Here is an 18,352-nt window from a genome sequence, read left to right on the forward strand (position 1 = left end):
TCACTGGTGTTCAATACCATATCCTACTGGGCCAGCTCCAGGGGTTGGGAGTGGGGGCCACTGTTTTGCAGTGGTTCTCCTCTGTAAAGATGATGACTTTGATGGAGAGAGGAGAGATCCATTACCAGGACAATGAGGAGCAAAACATGGCTTGAATCCAAAACAAGAAGGTATGTCTCAGATAGACACCCCCCCCAATTCACATAAGAAAGGGAGAAGGTAAAGCAAAATCAGGCTTGCAAGGTTCTGTTACAATACAGATAGTTCCCATGGTCTGTCAAATTTGTATGTAAGCCAGAACAGTATTGTATAATACTGTATAATTAACTCGAACCATTGTATATTTAGCTGGAATCATTGTGTATTTAACTCAAATTTTGCTACAATAGGCTCCATTCTTTACTATGGGTTGTCCTTAAACTGGGTGTTCTTAACCAGGGGACTATCTGTAGCCCATCTTAATAAATGTAGTTTTAGACTTCCATAGGATTTGTTTCTTGGACTGGTTTACATCACGCAGCTGACATCCTTCTACCTCTGTGGCCAGTAGTGGTCAGTGTCGGTAGCGGGAACGATCTAGCCATAGGCGCCTTTTATATGGGGTATCTCAGGCCTCAAGGTTCTCCCCTATTTAATGTTTACATGAGACTGCTGGATGAAGCAATTCAACAGCATGGAGTCTGGTATCATCAGTACGCTGATGATACACAGGAGTCCTTGGGGTCTCTGAGCTCAGTTGTTTTCTTACAGACGTTTCATTACCTGTCTAGGTAACATCTTCAGTGCTAGAAGAGAATGGGGTTTCCTCTCTGTTTATATACAGTAGCTTGCCCTGCCAGTGTTGGTGGGGGTGTTTTTTTTTTTTTCTTGGTAGTTCCTTGATTGGGAATACAATCAAGTTTACTGCTTGATTGTATGCCTGGTGGTAATCTCTGCTTATCTGGGTGATGATTGCTGGCAAGGAGATGTTCTGGTCTTTGTTTTCCTTTCTATTGTCTCTTTTGAATAGTGTGTAAACGTTGTTTATCCCTATGTGCCTGTTGACGGCTGCCTTGTCTGAATACAAACTTCCAGGAATTCCCTTGCATTTTTGGATTTAGCTTGGTCTAAGATGCTGACAGTTTCCCAGTTGAAACTATGGTTGAGTCTGTCCATTTTGTTGTGAGATTAAGGAGTTTTCATTGTGTCTTCTGATTGCTAATTGGTGTTCATGGATGTGCTCTGCAAGTCTTCTGCCTGTCTGTCCTACATAGTGGTTGTTACAGTCCTTACACTGTATGTTGTAGGCGACTCCTGTTTTTTCTCCTTGGGCTACTGGGTCTTTTGGTTTGCTTAAGATGTTTTGGAGGGCTTTAGTTGGTTTGTGTGCTACGGAGATGCCATGTGGTTATAACAGTCTGTTGATTGTTTCTGAGATGTTTCTGAAGTATGGCAGTGTTATCCTTTTCATAGCTTGTGTTGGTTGTGCTATACTGGGTTGAGTGGTCAGGCACTTTTTGATAAAGTTGCGTGGGTGTCCATTTTGTTGGAAGATGTTGTATAGGTGGTCTGTTTCCTTTTTCTGCTGTTCTGAGTTGCTGCAATGCATTTGTGCTCACTTGAATAATGTTCTTACACAGCTCCTCTTGTGGGAGGTTGGGTTGTTACTTTGGTAATGGAGCACATGGTTAGCGTGGGTTGTTTTCCGATAGACTTATGTTTCTAATTTGCCGTCTTTTCCTCTGCTAATGTGGATATCTAGGAAGGGTAGTCTGAGATTCTTCCTCTTTGGTGAATTTTATTCCTTTGAAGATGTTGTTGATGGTTCATGTGTCTTCTCTAGTTGTTCCTTTTTTATAATGCAAAGGTGCCATCTACATACCAGATCCATACTTTGGGTTGTATGCATGGAAGTGCTATAGTTTCTAGACGTTGCATTACACTCTCTGCTATGAGTCCTGAGAGTGGTGATCCCGTGGGTCTGCCTCTGATTTGTTGGTATATTTGTCCATCAGACTGAACATAGGTAGTGAGGCAGAGGTTGATGAGGTCCATGGTTCTGGGTATTTCGATCTTGGTGTATTTGGTTAGGTTGGGTGTGTTGTGTAGTACTGCTGACGTGGATTCTTTCACTAGTTCCGGGTTTATGGATGTAAAGAGTGCTGTGACATCAAATGAGGCCATAATTTCATCTTCATCTATTTGTACATCTTTGATTTTCTGGAGGCATTGTAGTGAGGAGTTGATAGAATATTAGCTCCTCTCTGTGAGATGTCCAAGCTTTTTTGTCACTTCTTTTGCTATGTTCTGTGTTGGAGTCCCTGGTAACGATACAATTGGTCAGAGAGGTATGTTGGGCTTGTGTATTTTTGGTCGTCCATAGAAATGCAGGAGGAGGGTCCACTGCTTTTCATCCGCCACTGTTCTTCTTTTGTGATCTGGCCTTTCTTGGTGAGGCAATTAAGGGTTTTCTTGATCAGGTTGTCTAGTTTCTGTATTGGGTTGGTGTTAACTGGGATGTAGGTTCCTTTGTCCTCCAATAATTTTTTGGCTTTTTGCATGTATTGTGATTTATCCATGATAACTGTGGTTTGGCCTTTGTCTGCTGGGAGAATGATGATGGTTTGGTCGTTCCTTAGGCTTTTGAGGGCTGCTCTGTCCTCTGCTTCGAGTTGGTGCTGATTCTGTGTTCTTCTGATCTGTGGTATGATTGTCTGCCTTATGTTTTCTTGGGTCTCCGTGTTAAGTCCTGTGGTTTTAAATGCTGCTTCCACAGAATTCTAGCTGATTAGCATTGTCCATGTTATAGTTGAGGCCTTTCTGCAGTGGATAGTAGTCGGCTGGACATGTTGATTACCCATTCGGGTTCAGGTACCTCTTTGTTTCTGGGGTTTAGTTTCAGCAGTTTAGTTTGAAGTTTTGTTTTTCTTTTCTCAGCTTGCCTTTGGGATGTGTTCTTGATGGTGGTTGTCAGTATATTTGTATGCTCTGGGGCCATGGTTTGTTCCAGTCGCTCCTTGAGGTTGTCTACGGTATGGTGATATTTGTTGAGTCTAAGGTGTGCACCCACGATCATTAGTCATTTCACTTTTTTGCACTATTTTCCATCCTGCTGTGCAGTTTATTGGAGGCTTGTATCTGACGCTGGTGGGCAGGGTATGCTGTCGTAGGCATTCGTGTAGAAAGAATAGTTGTTCCTTGGTGGAGGTTTGCCTGCATGCAAATTTCTCTCAACTGCATGCTTTCTGAAGTGTTTGACGCCCATTTGTGGTGCCAATAGAGGCGAATATGTGTAGCTCAGGGTTGAACTGTGGAGGCCTTGGGGTTCTCTGAGCTTGGTTGTTTTCTTGCAAATGTTTTGTTACCCGGCTAGGTAACATCTTCAGCGCTAGAAGGGAGTGGGGTTTGGTCTCTATGTCGGAACCTCGCAATAATCAGCAACCACGGGGTCCAGTTCACCTCAAAATTTTGGCGGGAATTTATAGATTTAATTGGATCGACACGGGTGCTAAGCTCTTCGCACCATCCGGAGACGGACGGATCTTTGGAACGTTTGAACTCTGTATTGGAGCAGTATTTAAGGTGTTTCATTAATTATCAGCAAGATAATTGGGCAGAACTTTTACCCTTCGCTGAAGTGGCTTATAACAACACAGTGCACCAGAGTACTGGATTTACACCTTTTAAAATAGCCACGGGGCAGGACTTTGTGCCGATACCAGAATTGCCCTTAAAGGATTCACCAGAGTTGTCTAGAGATGAGTGGATCAAACAAATGACTGATCTTTGGCCACTAACTGAGACTGCACTAGAAGAGGCAAGAGAGGAATATAAAAAATACGCAGATCGCAAGCGCTCGCCAGAAAAGCCTTGGAAAGTGGGAGATAAAGTCTGGCTGCCGCCTAAACATCTGAAGGCTACCCAACCATCTAAGAAACTGGGTCCTAAATATGTTGGCCCGTTTCCTATTGAGGTGGTTATTGGACCAGTTTAATTTAGACTGACTTTGCCTAAGACATCCACTGTTCGTGAGAGTGCCTAAACTTGTTAAAGACTTTTGTGGGGAGATGGGCGGGGACAAGTCAAATAAATAAATAAAAAATAAATAAAATAAAAAGTATCCAGATAAGGCAAAGTAAAGGTAACTACATATAACTGCAAGTTGTAACGACGTGCGACGACGTATCCTTTTGCTCTATTTTCTTCTTTTGCAGATATATTCTTCTGGGTGAAACTTCTTTTTCTGGAGGAGCAGAATGTCAGAACCTCGCAATCAGTTAACCGGCATCATAGCTGGCTTGCTCAGTTCTGCCAGAGTAGTGCGGTGGGGGCTAGGCGAAGAGCAGTTAGGGCAGATGGCCTGTTATCTATGTTCAAGAATGCCAAGGCCGTGCCAGCGTGAGAGCAGGAGAAGGCCCGAGGGGGGAAGGGGGGCAAGGAACGAGGGGTTAAGCAAGCGTTGGCGCGCGCGGGCTTTTCAGTTCCAGCCCTCTCTACCCCAGCTGCATGTTAACTCTCAATAAACTGACTTTTCTTTTGGACTTGTTGAGTTCCAGGGAAGGTTTCTCCTTATTGGGACTGAAAGCTGCAGCTCCTGACATTCTGTTTATATGCAGTAGCTTGCCCTGCCAGTGATGGCTGGGCGTTTTTTTTCCCTTGGTTCGTTTGTCTGGTGTTAATCTTGGTGAACATCGCCACCCTAGGAAAGGCAGGCGATGCTATCCAGGTGCTTGCTCAGGGCCTGGAGGCTGTCAGGGCCTGGATGGGGAGAAATCAGCTGCAACTACAGCCCGGCGAGATGGAGTGGTTGTGGGTTTTTGGATCCCTGGGGTCAGGAGAGAGATCTTTGACTCTGGATGGGATAACACTCCCCCAAACAGAGCTGGTGTGCCCTCCTGGACTTGTAGCTCCTGCAAGAGCAGGGGGCAGTTGTGGTCAGGGAGGCTTCTGCACACACTTATCTTTTGTGCCAATTGTGCCCATTCCTGCAGCAGGATCCCTTGCTCAGAGTCACTCATGCCCGAATCACCTCCTGATTGGATTACTGCAGTGTGCTCTACATGGGCTGCCCTTGAAGCTGAGCGGGTCCAGCCTGTGGTGGTGCGTATGCAGTTCTGCGTGCCCCAGAAGTTGCCCATGTTACACTGTTGTTGTGTGAGCTGCGCTGCTTCCAGTTGCTTTCCAGCTGTGCTCAGAGAGAGGATGGGAGCTTTGAACATAAACGCTGCTGCTAGGGCACCATCGATACTGGTTGGTGATAGACAGCACATGTGTTTTGATTCCAGCTCTGCTTGTCTGAAACTTGGGTTTTGGAGAGAACCCTTTAGGTTTGAATGGGAGCTTTTGTTCCACATTTTAGTAGTGTTTCTTGCTCCTGGGTTGTTTTATATTTTGTTGTACGCCCTCTGCATATACCAGCATGCGGAAAATGCAATTTATTAATGAATCATTAAACTAATAAAATGCAGGATTCAACCAATTCAAGAAATGGACCGAGGTACAGTGAAAAGACACAAAGACCCTGAGTCAATTGACCTACAATCTATTTTTTGACTGCTATCTTTTTAAAGACACCTTCCCCCAAGAATACTTACATTCTGTAAGTATTCTTGGAAATAAGGCTTGACGCAATGCTTTGCAATGGCCAATTTTGTAATTAAAGGCATTTAAAAAATGAACATCATACAAGACAGAATCTCAAAGGTGCCAAGACTGAACGTGTGCTCCAAGACCTTCAAATCAGTTGACTGAAAGGCAGGAGGAAATCTCCACAGACTGAGGTTTTCCAGAGGCAGTCAAGTTCAAAAAGACAGTTGCTGGTCCATGTTTGTAAAGTATTTATTGAAAGCTGGCAAATATCAACAGTAGTCATTTCAATATCCATGCTACAACTTGGATGCTCTCAATCGTATAAAAATGCATTTTTCAAACATTGTTGGAATCAAATACTGAAAAAATAGTCTAATGGTGTTAAGGCACTTGAAAAGTAATTGAATGTAGGAAACTTGTATAAGAGAAAACTATGTAGCTGAGTTACCATAGTAGCCACTCCCCTTGCTCCCCAGAGGAAATGTATTTTTCTTGTTCTTCTACAGCCCTTATTAAGCTCTGCCCCAGATGAGCTAATGTTACCAAACCCAACCGGTGTTCCTTTAGAGAATCTGGGCCTTGGTATAAAAACCAAGCAGGACACAGGGAAGGGAGAACTCTTCAAATGGCAACCACTGTCACCTGAAGAAAACTCAGCTACTGCAGCCTCTGTGTATTTTGGGATTTTCTTTCATCTCCAAAATGTCTTGGAAGTAAAGAAGTCCACTGAATATGAGGTCTCCATTGCCACAGGTAGACAGGTTAGCATGTTTGATATCTGGTCAGGATTCAGAACAGGAAATGTTTAAATTTAAGCTGCCCCCTCCCCATATCAGCCACTTTTCTGGTGAGGGCTGCCCCTTGATTTCGATACCAGACGCCCAGGATTACATACATAGCACCCAGGACAGGAGATAGAGAGGAGATCCTGCTTTTGTGCCCACTCTCCCCATCGGTCAGTTATGGAAAGAATTTTAAGAATGCCACTCGTGTTTTGGGAACGGAGTGGAGGACTGAAAACCTAGTCCAACCCACGACAAGCAATGGCCATGATCAAAGTGGAACAGGTGACTGTGCTTGGTAAAGATCAGCACAATAATGGGACTTCACTGTAGAGATAAATCTACATGGTGGTGCCATCTCAAAATTGTCCACACGTGATGAGAGGGCAGCCCATTGTTTTGGGAAATTCTGTTCAGCAGGTGACCAAGTAAATGGCAATAGAAATGGTCTGACACATGGCATCGTTCTTAATTTCTCTTCAAAGAAAAGGCCCAAGGAAGCCACTTTATTAAGATGGCATAAATAAATGCTTGGAAGGTTCAATGGTTTTTGTTCCCCCTCAAGGTTCCTCTGTTGGTTCTAGGTGAAAGCAAATCACCCACTGCACAGAACCAGAACATTGGAATCCAACTCCCTCCTCTCACATCAAGGGCCATAATGCCTAGGTCTGGCAAGAGTTCTCCCCAGTGAGAAATCTGACTGAAAAATAAAACCCTTGCAGATGCTGGAAAGATGGCAATGGTGGGAGCTTATCTGTTAAAGGACTGCTCTGAACACCCCATCCTTCTCTGAAAAAGCCCCAGCCCCCCCCCGCCCCCGAGATAAGTCACTTCTGAGGATCTTGCAGTGCACGGAGCTGCGAACAGCCAATGTCTCTATGCACCTGCAAGACATAAGCATGCACCTAATTCGGCTTTTTGAACCGTGCCCTGGGAATTAAGGCTCACTTGCTTCAAAGACAACAAGCAATGCAAAGCCCAGAATACAAGTTACCCGTGGCTTCAAACAAATGGGGAAGAGGAATGTATTGTAATATGCATCATGACGTTTAGGGCAAACAGTTTTTTTGCCAAGGCACCAGGTATCTTTGGTGTGCCATTCATTCTGAAGAGAGGTAGCATGATCTGGATCTTCGATGCCAGTGCTCCACTTTGCAAACCACAAAGCAGCAACATCCTTAACTCATCAGAAAGCTGAAAAGAAAAACAAAATTATACATACACACACATGCGCCCACACACACACACACACACTCTACCTATCTATATGTACTTAGATAATTATCAAATCAAAATAAGCGATTCCTTCCTACTCCTAATGTCACTGAGTGAAAGCAAGTGTATTTTGCAGTATTCCACACTCAGATGATAAGCCAGCATTACTTGAAAGCAGGATAAAAATATACCTAAAAATAGATGTATGACAATAGAAAGCAGGGAGCAGGAAGTACAACATGGATGTTCAGTGAGTGGGGTTTTCCATCTATTAAGAACTTAGGACAATCCAAACTGTGCCCATATTGGCTGTGCATTTGCAAATGAACACTGTCCATTTGGTGGGTGCATTTCATCATGCTATCAAAAGTCTTTTTCTTGGAGCAGAGCGATTTAAAAGATAGAAAATGCATACCTGTATGGATAGCCGTGATATTTGGATCTAAATATTGAGAGGAGCCAGCTGAAGAACACCACCACAAGGCCAATGCCAGCCACACACATTACTATGGAAGAGCAAAGAAGCCTATTCATGCTACCCGAAAAACCATCATGAGATTGAAATTTAAGGAACGGGACTGAGCAATGCACTGGAAAGGGAGGGGGGCTGCAAAGTGTGAAGGCAGCCACTGCCTTGATACACTTGCAGGCGTGAACAGCTTCCTGGGCCCTCCAGAGGATGCTGCAGCTCCAGCAGCCGGAGGAGAGGAACCCCAAAGGCCTGCAAAGCAGGCCCTTCTAACGACCGGCACTCCTTGTTAAGCAGCACTCCGGGAAGGAAAGTCGGTGAGAAAACCCCCAGGAACACTAAAAAGGGCCTCCCAAATCCTTTCATTAAAAAGGACGGCAAACATATTTTATACTGACAATGGACCTGTCAGAAGAACCACTGTCCAAGCATTCAAATGTTTAAGCGCTCTCTCCCTTTCCCACTTGCCTCCAGCAATATAGTCCAATGGAAAGCATTTTGCTGTCAACGCTGGTACTTACTTTTTCTCTTCCCCACCTCCAAGTCAGACGTAGCAGCTTCGTAAAGGAGCACAATCCCCAGAGTGACACCTGCATCTGTGAGAAGGGGCGTTAAGGCTAAGAACCTGGACAGAGCAAAACCTTTAATTTTTGAGACAGGCAACAACTATTGTTCCAGCTGCACAGCTTTCAGGTTTTTTTCATGTTCTGTTCGGTCTCTTGGTTTGGGTCAGAATGGAGTCAACCCATTCAAACTCTTTTCTTCAACAGTGGGAATGATAAATTCTGCCAGGGAAGCACAGGTTGCCTTTTCTCAGGCTGGAAAGCTTTCAAGACATCAGAGGTGACTCCTAAATAGGGTTGAGCCTCCCTATCTGCCTGAGTATTTGGGCTCCCCTCTGGCATCTGGGTCCCTCCCTAAAACATGACAGATGACCCCTCTGCTTCACCAGAGAGTGCAGCTTCTCCCTTCTCTGCAAAAGAAGAAAGCCTGCTTAGGGCTGGACCAAGAACCAACAGTAGTCCGTCAGGCACCTTTCCATGTTGAGGCCAGGGCAGCCCTGCCTACATGCCTGCCCGCTTCCTCCTTGCATGGGTAAAACACCACAGCTAGGATTCCAGTAACGTGGGATGTTGTTTGTGGACCTGGGAGGTCAGGGTCCAAATCCTGCTCAGTCGTTAAGTTTGGCTTATGACTCGTAACGGTTAGCGTAGGCTAAAGAAGTTGGGACGCAGTTACATGACAGACCACCTTTGCCGTTACAGACCTTAACGTGGACTGGTAAGGTCCAGTGAGCTTGCCAAGGGTCCCATCTCACCCTCACACATGGAGAAGCCTTCTCTGGATGGGGCCTGAATTCAGGAATATTCTCTCCCATGAAGCGCACGAGGCTGCTCTGGCAGCAACTTCAGGTCCTGATGGAAGATAAGCCTCTTCCCCCAGACCTTCCCTGCATACATAAGACGTGCATAGCTTCTCTCTGGGGTTCTGCTTTCAATCTTTTCTTTTCTGTGCCTCTGAGTCAATCCTGACTCCTGGCGACTGAGGTTCTCTTGGCAGCATTTTCAGAAGGGTCTTGCCCTCGCCTCCTCCCTCCTGGGGCTGAGAGAGAGGGACTGTCCCAAGGTCACCCAGCTGGCTTCCGTGCCTAAGGCAGGTTTTCCTGCTCTTAATTCACCATCTTAACCACTAGGCCAACTGGGCATCCTTCAATCCTATTCAGCACATTTTATTTTTACAGCTTTTAACTTACTGTTGTGTTGCTGTATTTTAACTGTTTGACTGTAAACTAAGAACTACAATGATGGGAAGCGCATATAAATAAATAATAAACTTAATACTTAGCCTCTCACATTAGATCTAATTACATAATTATTGCAAAAATTGAGATTTCTACACTTTAAATATAGGAATTGGTTAGTTTAAATGGAATGGTTAGCAAAACATCTGCCCACGGTTTGTTGACTGTGAAGTGTGTCATTTGAAGGATAGACAGATAACTCCAACCAATGTGATGGGTTGTGTTTACAGGTAGTCCTTGCTTAGTGACCAAAATTGGGACAGCTATTCTGTCACTAAGTGCCACAGTTGCTAAGCAGAAAATCATGTGACCTTGACAAGCTTACAACCTCACATTCTCTTTGGTCATTAAGTGAGTCACCGCAATCATTAAGCAAGACATCACATAACCGCGACTTGCGATTTTACTTCCGTCTTCTCCATTAACTCTGCTTATTGGAAACCAGCAGTGAAGTGCGCAAATGGCGATCACATGAACGTGGGATACTGCAACCACCATAAATGAGAGGACTGGCCGCAAAGCTTTTTTTTGCACTGTTGTAACTTTAAATGGTCGCTAAACAAGGCAGTCAGCAAGTAAGGACTACCTGTAAACTACCTGTTAATCAGGATAGCAAATGCTTCTGTTACAACTGGAACAGAATAAGCCACCCTCAGATGAATCCATTTATCTCTTACCTGCTCTTACAGATTCATCCCAGCGATCTCCTGTCCAGATTGGCATGAGTAAATTTGCAGCCCATACACTCTCAACCCAATCCATGCCAACTCCTAACTTGTAAAATCATCACATATGCAGCACAAGGCTGAAAAACACTTCTGATTGTACTTTTGCATATTCTGTTTATCATTAAGGATACTAAACAGTAGAACAATATGAGTTTCAGCAACAAATTGTGCTTGACTGCTCCCATGGATGTAGCTCTGGAAAATAAGAAGTCAAGGCATGACATTACTTCTATGGGACAAAACCCCAAACCTGGATTTGCACATGAGCACAAAGCTACCGAAAATCAGTTCTTCAGAAAGTGAAGCTGAGCCCCAGAAAAATTTGATGGCATGTCCTAGTAATTAACAGTCTCAGCAGTCTTATTACCCATTGGCCATTGAACTTGGAAACGTCCCGGCAGATGAGGGCCTGGAGCCAAGGAAAATTACCTTCAAAGGCAAGGGCTAATAAAAGACGCTAATGGTGATATCATGACACATTTTCAAGCAGAAATTAACTCACACTTACCATTTGTCCTGTATGAGGGTTCTTATGAGCATATGGAGGCCCTCTGATGTGATTCCACATCTGCCCTGATGTCATAGCCAGAACAAAACACTAAAAACAAAGAGAGTGAATCAGCAGCCATGCACGTGCCACCAACGAACCTACCAAAGGAATGCTGTCTACATATTAACTAACCACAAACAGGGCTGCTTCTTTTTTTCAGACTTTCAAAGTTATTTGAAATATTTGTTCTTAATGAAATCCTCAAACTATTCATGTGTTAATTATGCAATCGTGTGACTTAATCAGGTGTGTCTTATCACCTACCAATATTAAATTTATTCTCAAAGAAGCAAAAATGGGCTAAAATATTAATTTCAGATCTGCCTGTTTCCTGCAAAAAATAACTCCCAAATAGGAATACAGCAACTTTATTTCCTATAAATATCAAGTTCTCACTTTCAAAAAAGGGGAGAAAAAGAATGCACAATGCAGCTTATTCAAGATAGTTCACTGAGTGCGCCTGTGTGATTTGAGTAGAGCAGGAAAGAGTCAACAGAGGTGCTTTAAATGTCAGATTACTTACCAAAGCAGCAAAAGCCCAGCCCGTCTTGTTATAGAGAAAATCCAAGTTGCTTCTTCTTAAATAGACAAGGCCACCGATGACAGCCAGCAGCAGCCCCAACATCAAGGGCCCAGCATAGTTTGGTGGTCTTATTACTCGGATCTGTGACAAAGACAGGTTGCAATTGTCATCTCGAATCTCCTTCCCCTGAGTTTTATTATTTCACTGCCATCAAACGGGGACATAGCCTTTCAACGCTGGGGCCGTTAAAATGCTACATAACTTAGATGTCTCCCATACGGCTTCTAAAACTTTTGCATGATTTATGGAAAGCGAGCACATCCATTTCTTTGAAACTGGGGGGCCTTGCCAAGGTACTAGATGGGCCTCCAGCAAATCACTAATATGACCAATAACTGAAGTTGATCCAGAATATAATACATTTTAAAACAAGGGCTATGTTGTGCATTGTTTATGCGCGTTCTGTATCTTTTGGGCAACAGGCTAGAAATAATTAAAATGAGAAATAAATGCTATAATTTCTATAATAAAAATAACTGCCACTTATTCTACTGCTCTCCTACTGTGATGGTAGAGGAGAATCTATACAAAGTAGGTCCCCTTCAGTGTCTTCAGATCAATTTTCCATCAAAGAAAAAGTTATACTGTGAATGATAGCAAAATTTTAAAAAGTATTTGAAATGCTCCATAGGGAAAAATGCAGATTAACTTCTGAAGTTAGATATTCAAGCCATTCTTGCATATTTTAATAACTCTATTAAAATAATTAACTTGCTTGTTAAAATACATTCAACCCATTTTATAAAAAGTGTTCATTCAAGAAGCAAATATTATAGGGAGGCTCAGTTAGACATCAGTGGAACAAGCATTGGATTGTACCACTGCACACTCTAGCACACTCCTGAGTTGCAAGATAAACACCAGTCCCATAATAAAAAGCTTAACATTTTTATAATGCATTGCCGTGGCGGGTTTGGCAGCTGAGCACATCTGAAAACTAACAAACTCTAGAATTGTTTTCCTTTAAAATGTCTCAACCTTCAACCACTGTATCTTCCCACTTTCGGGATTTAAAAAAAAAAACTTGTTTTCCAGGGTTCATGCAAACAATTACTGGGTTCATGGTTAGGTCATGGTTTTATTAAACAAGGTTTATTGAATGAATCACAATGACTGAGTTTGCCCGACACGTGAAGACATAAATGATGGTTTACAAACAGCTAGGATTACATAATATCCTAAGACACAATGTGTTTGGCTTAGTTTTGGCTTGTGGGGTTGTACTGAATCCAGTTTATAAGACTGAACTCAGTTCTGCTTTAGACCAGCTAATTGTCATTACCTAGGTTAAGAGCAGTTGACTTTAAAACTCAGTCTCTTTGCACAGCAGTCTTACTCTCTGAAGCGAAAGGAGATGCCCAGGAATTCAGCAATGGTTCCCCAAGGCAAGCAGCAGGATAAGAGACCATCTCTTTGTGCATTCAGAGTTAAAAGCATAACAAAATCTGGTGTTTACTTACATTGACATCAGTTCTATCAGCCACCCAGCGGGCAAGCTGTTCAGCAGCAAAACCTCGTACTTGCAGCTCATAAGTATCTCCTCTTTTTGGCTTCCCTTTTGGTGGGAAATTAATGAAGGTTGGAGCAGAATTCATGTTGAGCTTTATTTTTCAAGTAAAACACAGATAAACATGTCATTGAAAACTTAGTCTGTACTGCCAAGGTTTAAAATTCATGCTTTCAAACAGATTCACAGTTATGGAAACTCAGATTTCTCAGTAATATTCAGTTTATAACTGATAACATCAGTCTCTTGGTCATGAGGCTATACAAGGATGGGAAACACCCCTTTTGTCTACTTGGGCTCCAACCCTCCAGCTACACTGCTCTACAGTGCTTCTCAACCGTGGCAACTTTAAGATGCTGGCTGAAGAATTCTAGGAATTGCAGTCCACACATCTTAAAGCTGCTAAGGCTGAGAAACACTGCTCTAGACTAGCAACCTGCCGCTCACACTCTTACAATCCTAATCCGTACCATAACTGGCCTTACAACAATCCAAACTATTCTTAATGAAGAGAAACAATATTTAGGGACTTATTTTTGAATGAATGTAATTCAGATTGCTTTCTAAACGTCTTGAGATTTTTTTTAAAAAAAGCAATGTGTATCTTTGTCTATTCTTTACTCATACAAAAATCTCTATAAGCAATTCCTATAAACTCACTACTTTATGTCACCAGAAACGCCTCACCATCTGAAATACATCAGCGCCTTCATCAAAATCCACCATGGCAAAAAAGATCTTGTTGGTAAATGCACTTGAGTATCGCCAGGAGTTTGCCAGAATCTGGTACTCTTCATCAGCTTGCCTGTCACAAATGAACAGAAGCCTTAATGAAAAAAGATCAGATTTGAAGAACGTGAACCCAAACATGCACACTTGTATCAGTGCTACCAATGTTGCACCAGTGTCAGTGATAAAGAGACAAGCATCAGCCCATCCCAGACTTCTCACAATGTCACTTGCTAACCCCACCTGGAGCCTGAAAAGCTTTAGATTAGTGCCAAGAGCCCTTCCAAAATTTGCCACCAAACTGTAAGGAAATGTATTAAATGTATGGAGAGTAATCCACCTAACTGTATTTATTTAGTTCATATTTACATTTAATTAATTTAAAACTGAATTTAATCAAATTTAGTTTTCTTCCCACTGCCACTCATTTCTCTGTCCTGGCCCCGCCTGCAGTTTGATACGGGATGGCCAAAATACTCAAGGCCAAATGTGACTTCAGATTGCATAAAGGTGGTACGCTGCTGTTTTGTGAGAGTCAAAATTGGGCACCATTTAGGTTTGACTAAAACAAACTAAAGCTCCCTTGTGGTTGGATCCCTCAAGCCCATGCTACATCTGTGAATATATTTACTCTCATGTGCACAGGAAAACAAATGTGTCTCAGACCTGAGAAGCTAGAATTTAATGTCAGAATGGTGTGGAGAGAATTTTTATTGTTCTTCTACATGCTTCTTGCCTTTTACATGCTCATACCAAGGTCAACAATGGCGCCTGAATAACTCTGCCTTCGCTTGCCAGTTTAGTGTAAAGTCAATGCATCTAGTCACAGCAATCTTGATTGCTAAACCATCCTATACATGCCACAACTATTCCCTCGTGACATAATTCTGCCCAGAATTGCTATATCAATTTACAAACTGTATGTCTCCTTAAGCTGCAACATTCTCAAGGAATGGGTGTGTTTAAAACCCTCTCCGTTAAAAGCCGGACAAGGCTCAAACAATTAGAATAATAGTCAACTTGACTGGCATTCACACCATTAAAGGCTAAGTACCTTGCAAGTGTCTTTCTAGACAAAGAGATACCTAGATTCCTATGAACCCCATCTGTGCTCCTTACAGTTGCAAAACAATTCTTTGTCAATGGTCAAATCTATACTGTAGTCACCTTCCATCTCTGTTGCGCTATTTAAGAACTTGGTTAACAAGTCTATGGCACTCTTTGTTCTTAACAGCAGGAGACCAGTGATTCATTTTAACTTGCTACCTTTAACAAAATAATCATTGGATCCTCTCCAAAGGTTGGAATGTTCTTAAGTGATATTTTTTCCACCTAAATCAGCTGAAGTGTCAGTTTCCACCAAATCAGTTAAAGATGAACTAAACAGCAGTTTCTAATACCATTTGCATTTATGAACTTTAGGAACCTTATACAAATTGTTCAAAGAAATGCTGTTCGTAATATGCAACTATAGCAGGTTCAGCATAACATTCATCCCCATATATGAACCCATTTTAAGAGGAATATTTCTAAATCACTACTTCATGAATGGCTACTTTTTCAACTTCTAACAAGCATAATTTCAGCACAAAACATTTTAAAAATGCACTAATTAGCACACTCTTCTGGTAATACAGTGAATTTCCAAATAACTGAAATTCTTACTTGCACACAACACATTGTCTGTGAGGCTGAAGAGCGGTGAACATTACTATCACGGAGTAATTTCTTGGTGGTGCCTTTATGAGACGTCGAAATTTGTCCCCATTCAGTCGAATAACTGACCTTTTGCTAGTCCATTCCATCAACTGGCTTACTTTTTCTGACAGCACCATCTAGATTAGAAAGGAATTCTGCAACATTAAATGCGTGCTGATTTTCAGGCTTCTAAATGGTCACAGCTTGAATTTTTATCGTATTTCATTTAAATGCATATTAGGGGCTATCCTGTGATCAGGTCCAGCTCCCACTAATTTACCACGATGTGGTAAATCCATAATACTACAGGATTACGTGATTCTCTCTCTTCATATGAAATTCCACAATTTCCACATCCCAGCCCTATCCATGTTTTTTCTCTTTCGCCATCTGCAAGCAATTCACATCCTTGGCAAAGCTGAAAGAATATTCATGAATATTCATTAAAGTTATTTTTGCACAATGCGCCTAAATGAAAAACGTCACCTACAAGTTAAAAAGAATAAGCCCAAATCAACCAAACCACGCTGTTGCGTATATATTTATGCCCTGCATTTATATCCTGCCTTTTCTGTGAGGGGCTGGTGGTGGCAGGCCCGGGGCTCCGTCCTCCTCTTTGCCCTGAGGTGGGTTAGGCGCAGACACACAGAGGCGGCCGTTCGTGACCCACGGGGACGATGCACGGACGCTTGTGCGAACACAGCTGACTCTCCCTCGGCCTCCTCAGAAAGAGCGAGGCACGGCAGCGGCTGCGGGGCCGCGCGAGGAAAGTCGCAGGCGACCCGCCCCCGCATCTGGACTCCGCGACCTGTTTCCCGCACGACGATCCGGGGACCGGCCCGAGCCCCCCGGGAGCCGAGCAGGGGGCTGGCAGCCGGACCGACGCATCCTGCAGTCCGGGGCAAGTTTTCCAGAGCTCTGCCCGGGCTGCCCTGGAAAACTTCCCCTGCCGAACATCGGGCTGCCCTGGAAGCCCAGCCCGCCGACTTCTGGGGACGCGGCTGCGTTCACACGACGCGGGCGGGCCTCCCCTCCAGGAGTCCGCGTGGGCGGTCTGAAGCGGCGGAGGGGTGGGTCGGAGGGAGGGCCAGGCCGGGGCCCCGACCCGGAGGGCCCTGCGCGGCTACAGATCGCAACCACAACGGCGCACACCTCGCCGAAGCCCGGGAACCGGCCCAGGGCGCAGGGCCGCCGGCTTCCTCGCGCCGCCCCCGCTCAGCTCCCGTTCCCCCCATCCGGAGGCGGAGCGCGCCCGGCAGGGCCTCTCCGCGCCAGCCCTGCTGCCTTGGATCGCGCCCTCTGCACATGCTCAGCGGGCCTCTGTCCCGCCCAGCGCGGCTGGATGACCTCGGGGTCACCCCGCCCTCCCTCCGCTCACATCTTTTTTCTTCTGCCCCTCCACGCCGGAGCCGCCCCAGCCGACCAGCAGCGCCAGCCCGCCCAGCACCAAGGCCCGCAGGAGCAGCAGCCGCGGCGCCGCCGCCATGGCCTCGCCAGCCTCTTCCCTCAGCCGCAGAGACGGCCGACGCCGGCGGCCCTGCGCCCATTGGCCAGGCCGGGAGTCGGGCCAGCTCCGGATTGGCCGAGCTGCTCCTCCGCCGCTCCCCATTGGTCCATCGCGTTTCCTCTCTCGCTCAGCCTCCGACCTTTTACCTTAGCGATGGGGAAAGCGGGGGAGGCGGGTCCGGGAGGGGTTCGGCGACGAATGAGAACGGGGCGATCTGGTGCGATGTGATTGGAGGGCAGGGCGCGAGTGGGCGGGGAAGAGGCGGAGCTACAGTCCAAATCGCCGTGGCCCCGCCCATAGCTCTTGGGGCGGGTAGGGGAAGCGCTGCGGATGAGGGGAGGAGGAATGCAGATGCTGGCAGGGGATGATGGGCGTTGTAATGCAGGGTATCTTGGAGGGCTTCAGGGCAAGAGTGCAGTCGCGTTCAAGAGTCCATTAACAAGTCTGGTAAAATCGGAGCGGGTCCTGTAGTGCCAAAGGGCTCTTTTAAAATAGAGACAAGAATAAGACTTTCCATCAGCCTTGATCGTTTTCCAAAATGTATGAAAGGATGAGCAATTTTAAATTAAAAATAATAAGATGAAAAAAACTCCATGAAACATTAAATTTGAATTTTAAATGCTTGGGAAGGTTTTTTTTTTATCTCTGTCACGAAGAACAATTTTATTTTATTTGTCTAAATCCAATCCAATAAAGACAGGCGGGGAATTGCATCATCCCCCCCCCCCGGATTTTAACACGGTAACCTTTTAAATCATCAGGATATTCCACTGTGTTTAATGGGGCTTAGCCCAATCCCGTATAAACAAGTGATGGATGAAGCTGGATTGTTTAGGATTAACTTAATTTACCATGAGAGCGTGGCCCACTCGACTCTGCTTGAAAGCTGCCCAAGTGAGGTGAAGGAAACCCAGGGTGGCTGGGCCTTACAACTGCATGAACCATAATGGCCTGAACCGTGGCTTACCGAACTAAGCCAGTTGCCAGGGTTCACTCAGCCCCTTTATCTGCTCAATCTCCCATGACCCCGAACCACAGCCTGCAAACCAGTCAAAGGTAGATCAGGCGGGACGCAGAAGACCTGCCTTTCCCGCTCCGGCCACCGCCCTCCGGACCATCTTTCCCCCACGCGGGTGGGGCAGGCCCCACCCCTGCTCGCCTCCCAGAAAGCCCTGAGGACCTCGGGGATCCCACGGGGAGCCGGCAAGGTGGCTG

General features: G+C 44.8%; 1 protein-coding gene across 1 annotated transcript; it reads right to left on the reverse strand.

The window, feature by feature from the left end:
• Positions 1 to 5,799: 5,799 nt before the first annotated feature.
• MAGT1 (magnesium transporter 1) lies at positions 5,800 to 17,171 on the reverse strand. Its single transcript, XM_088129193.1, has 10 exons — positions 17,009 to 17,171; positions 15,598 to 15,767; positions 13,891 to 14,008; positions 13,157 to 13,297; positions 11,637 to 11,777; positions 11,072 to 11,161; positions 10,695 to 10,758; positions 8,556 to 8,630; positions 7,981 to 8,071; positions 5,800 to 7,544 (listed from the first exon to the last, which is right to left on the reverse strand). Exons 1-10 carry the CDS (start codon positions 17,114 to 17,116, stop codon positions 7,529 to 7,531), a joined length of 1,014 nt encoding a protein of 337 aa, XP_087985319.1. The 5' UTR covers positions 17,117 to 17,171; the 3' UTR covers positions 5,800 to 7,528.
• Between the last annotated feature and the right edge of the window lie 1,181 nt (positions 17,172 to 18,352).

The sequence above is a fragment of the Python bivittatus genome, unplaced genomic scaffold (genome assembly GCF_059951505.1).
Source record: "Python bivittatus isolate LINGU-HERP-01145 unplaced genomic scaffold, Pbiv_v1 ctg000790_np1212, whole genome shotgun sequence".
In the NCBI taxonomy this organism is placed as follows: Eukaryota; Metazoa; Chordata; class Lepidosauria; order Squamata; family Pythonidae; genus Python; species Python bivittatus.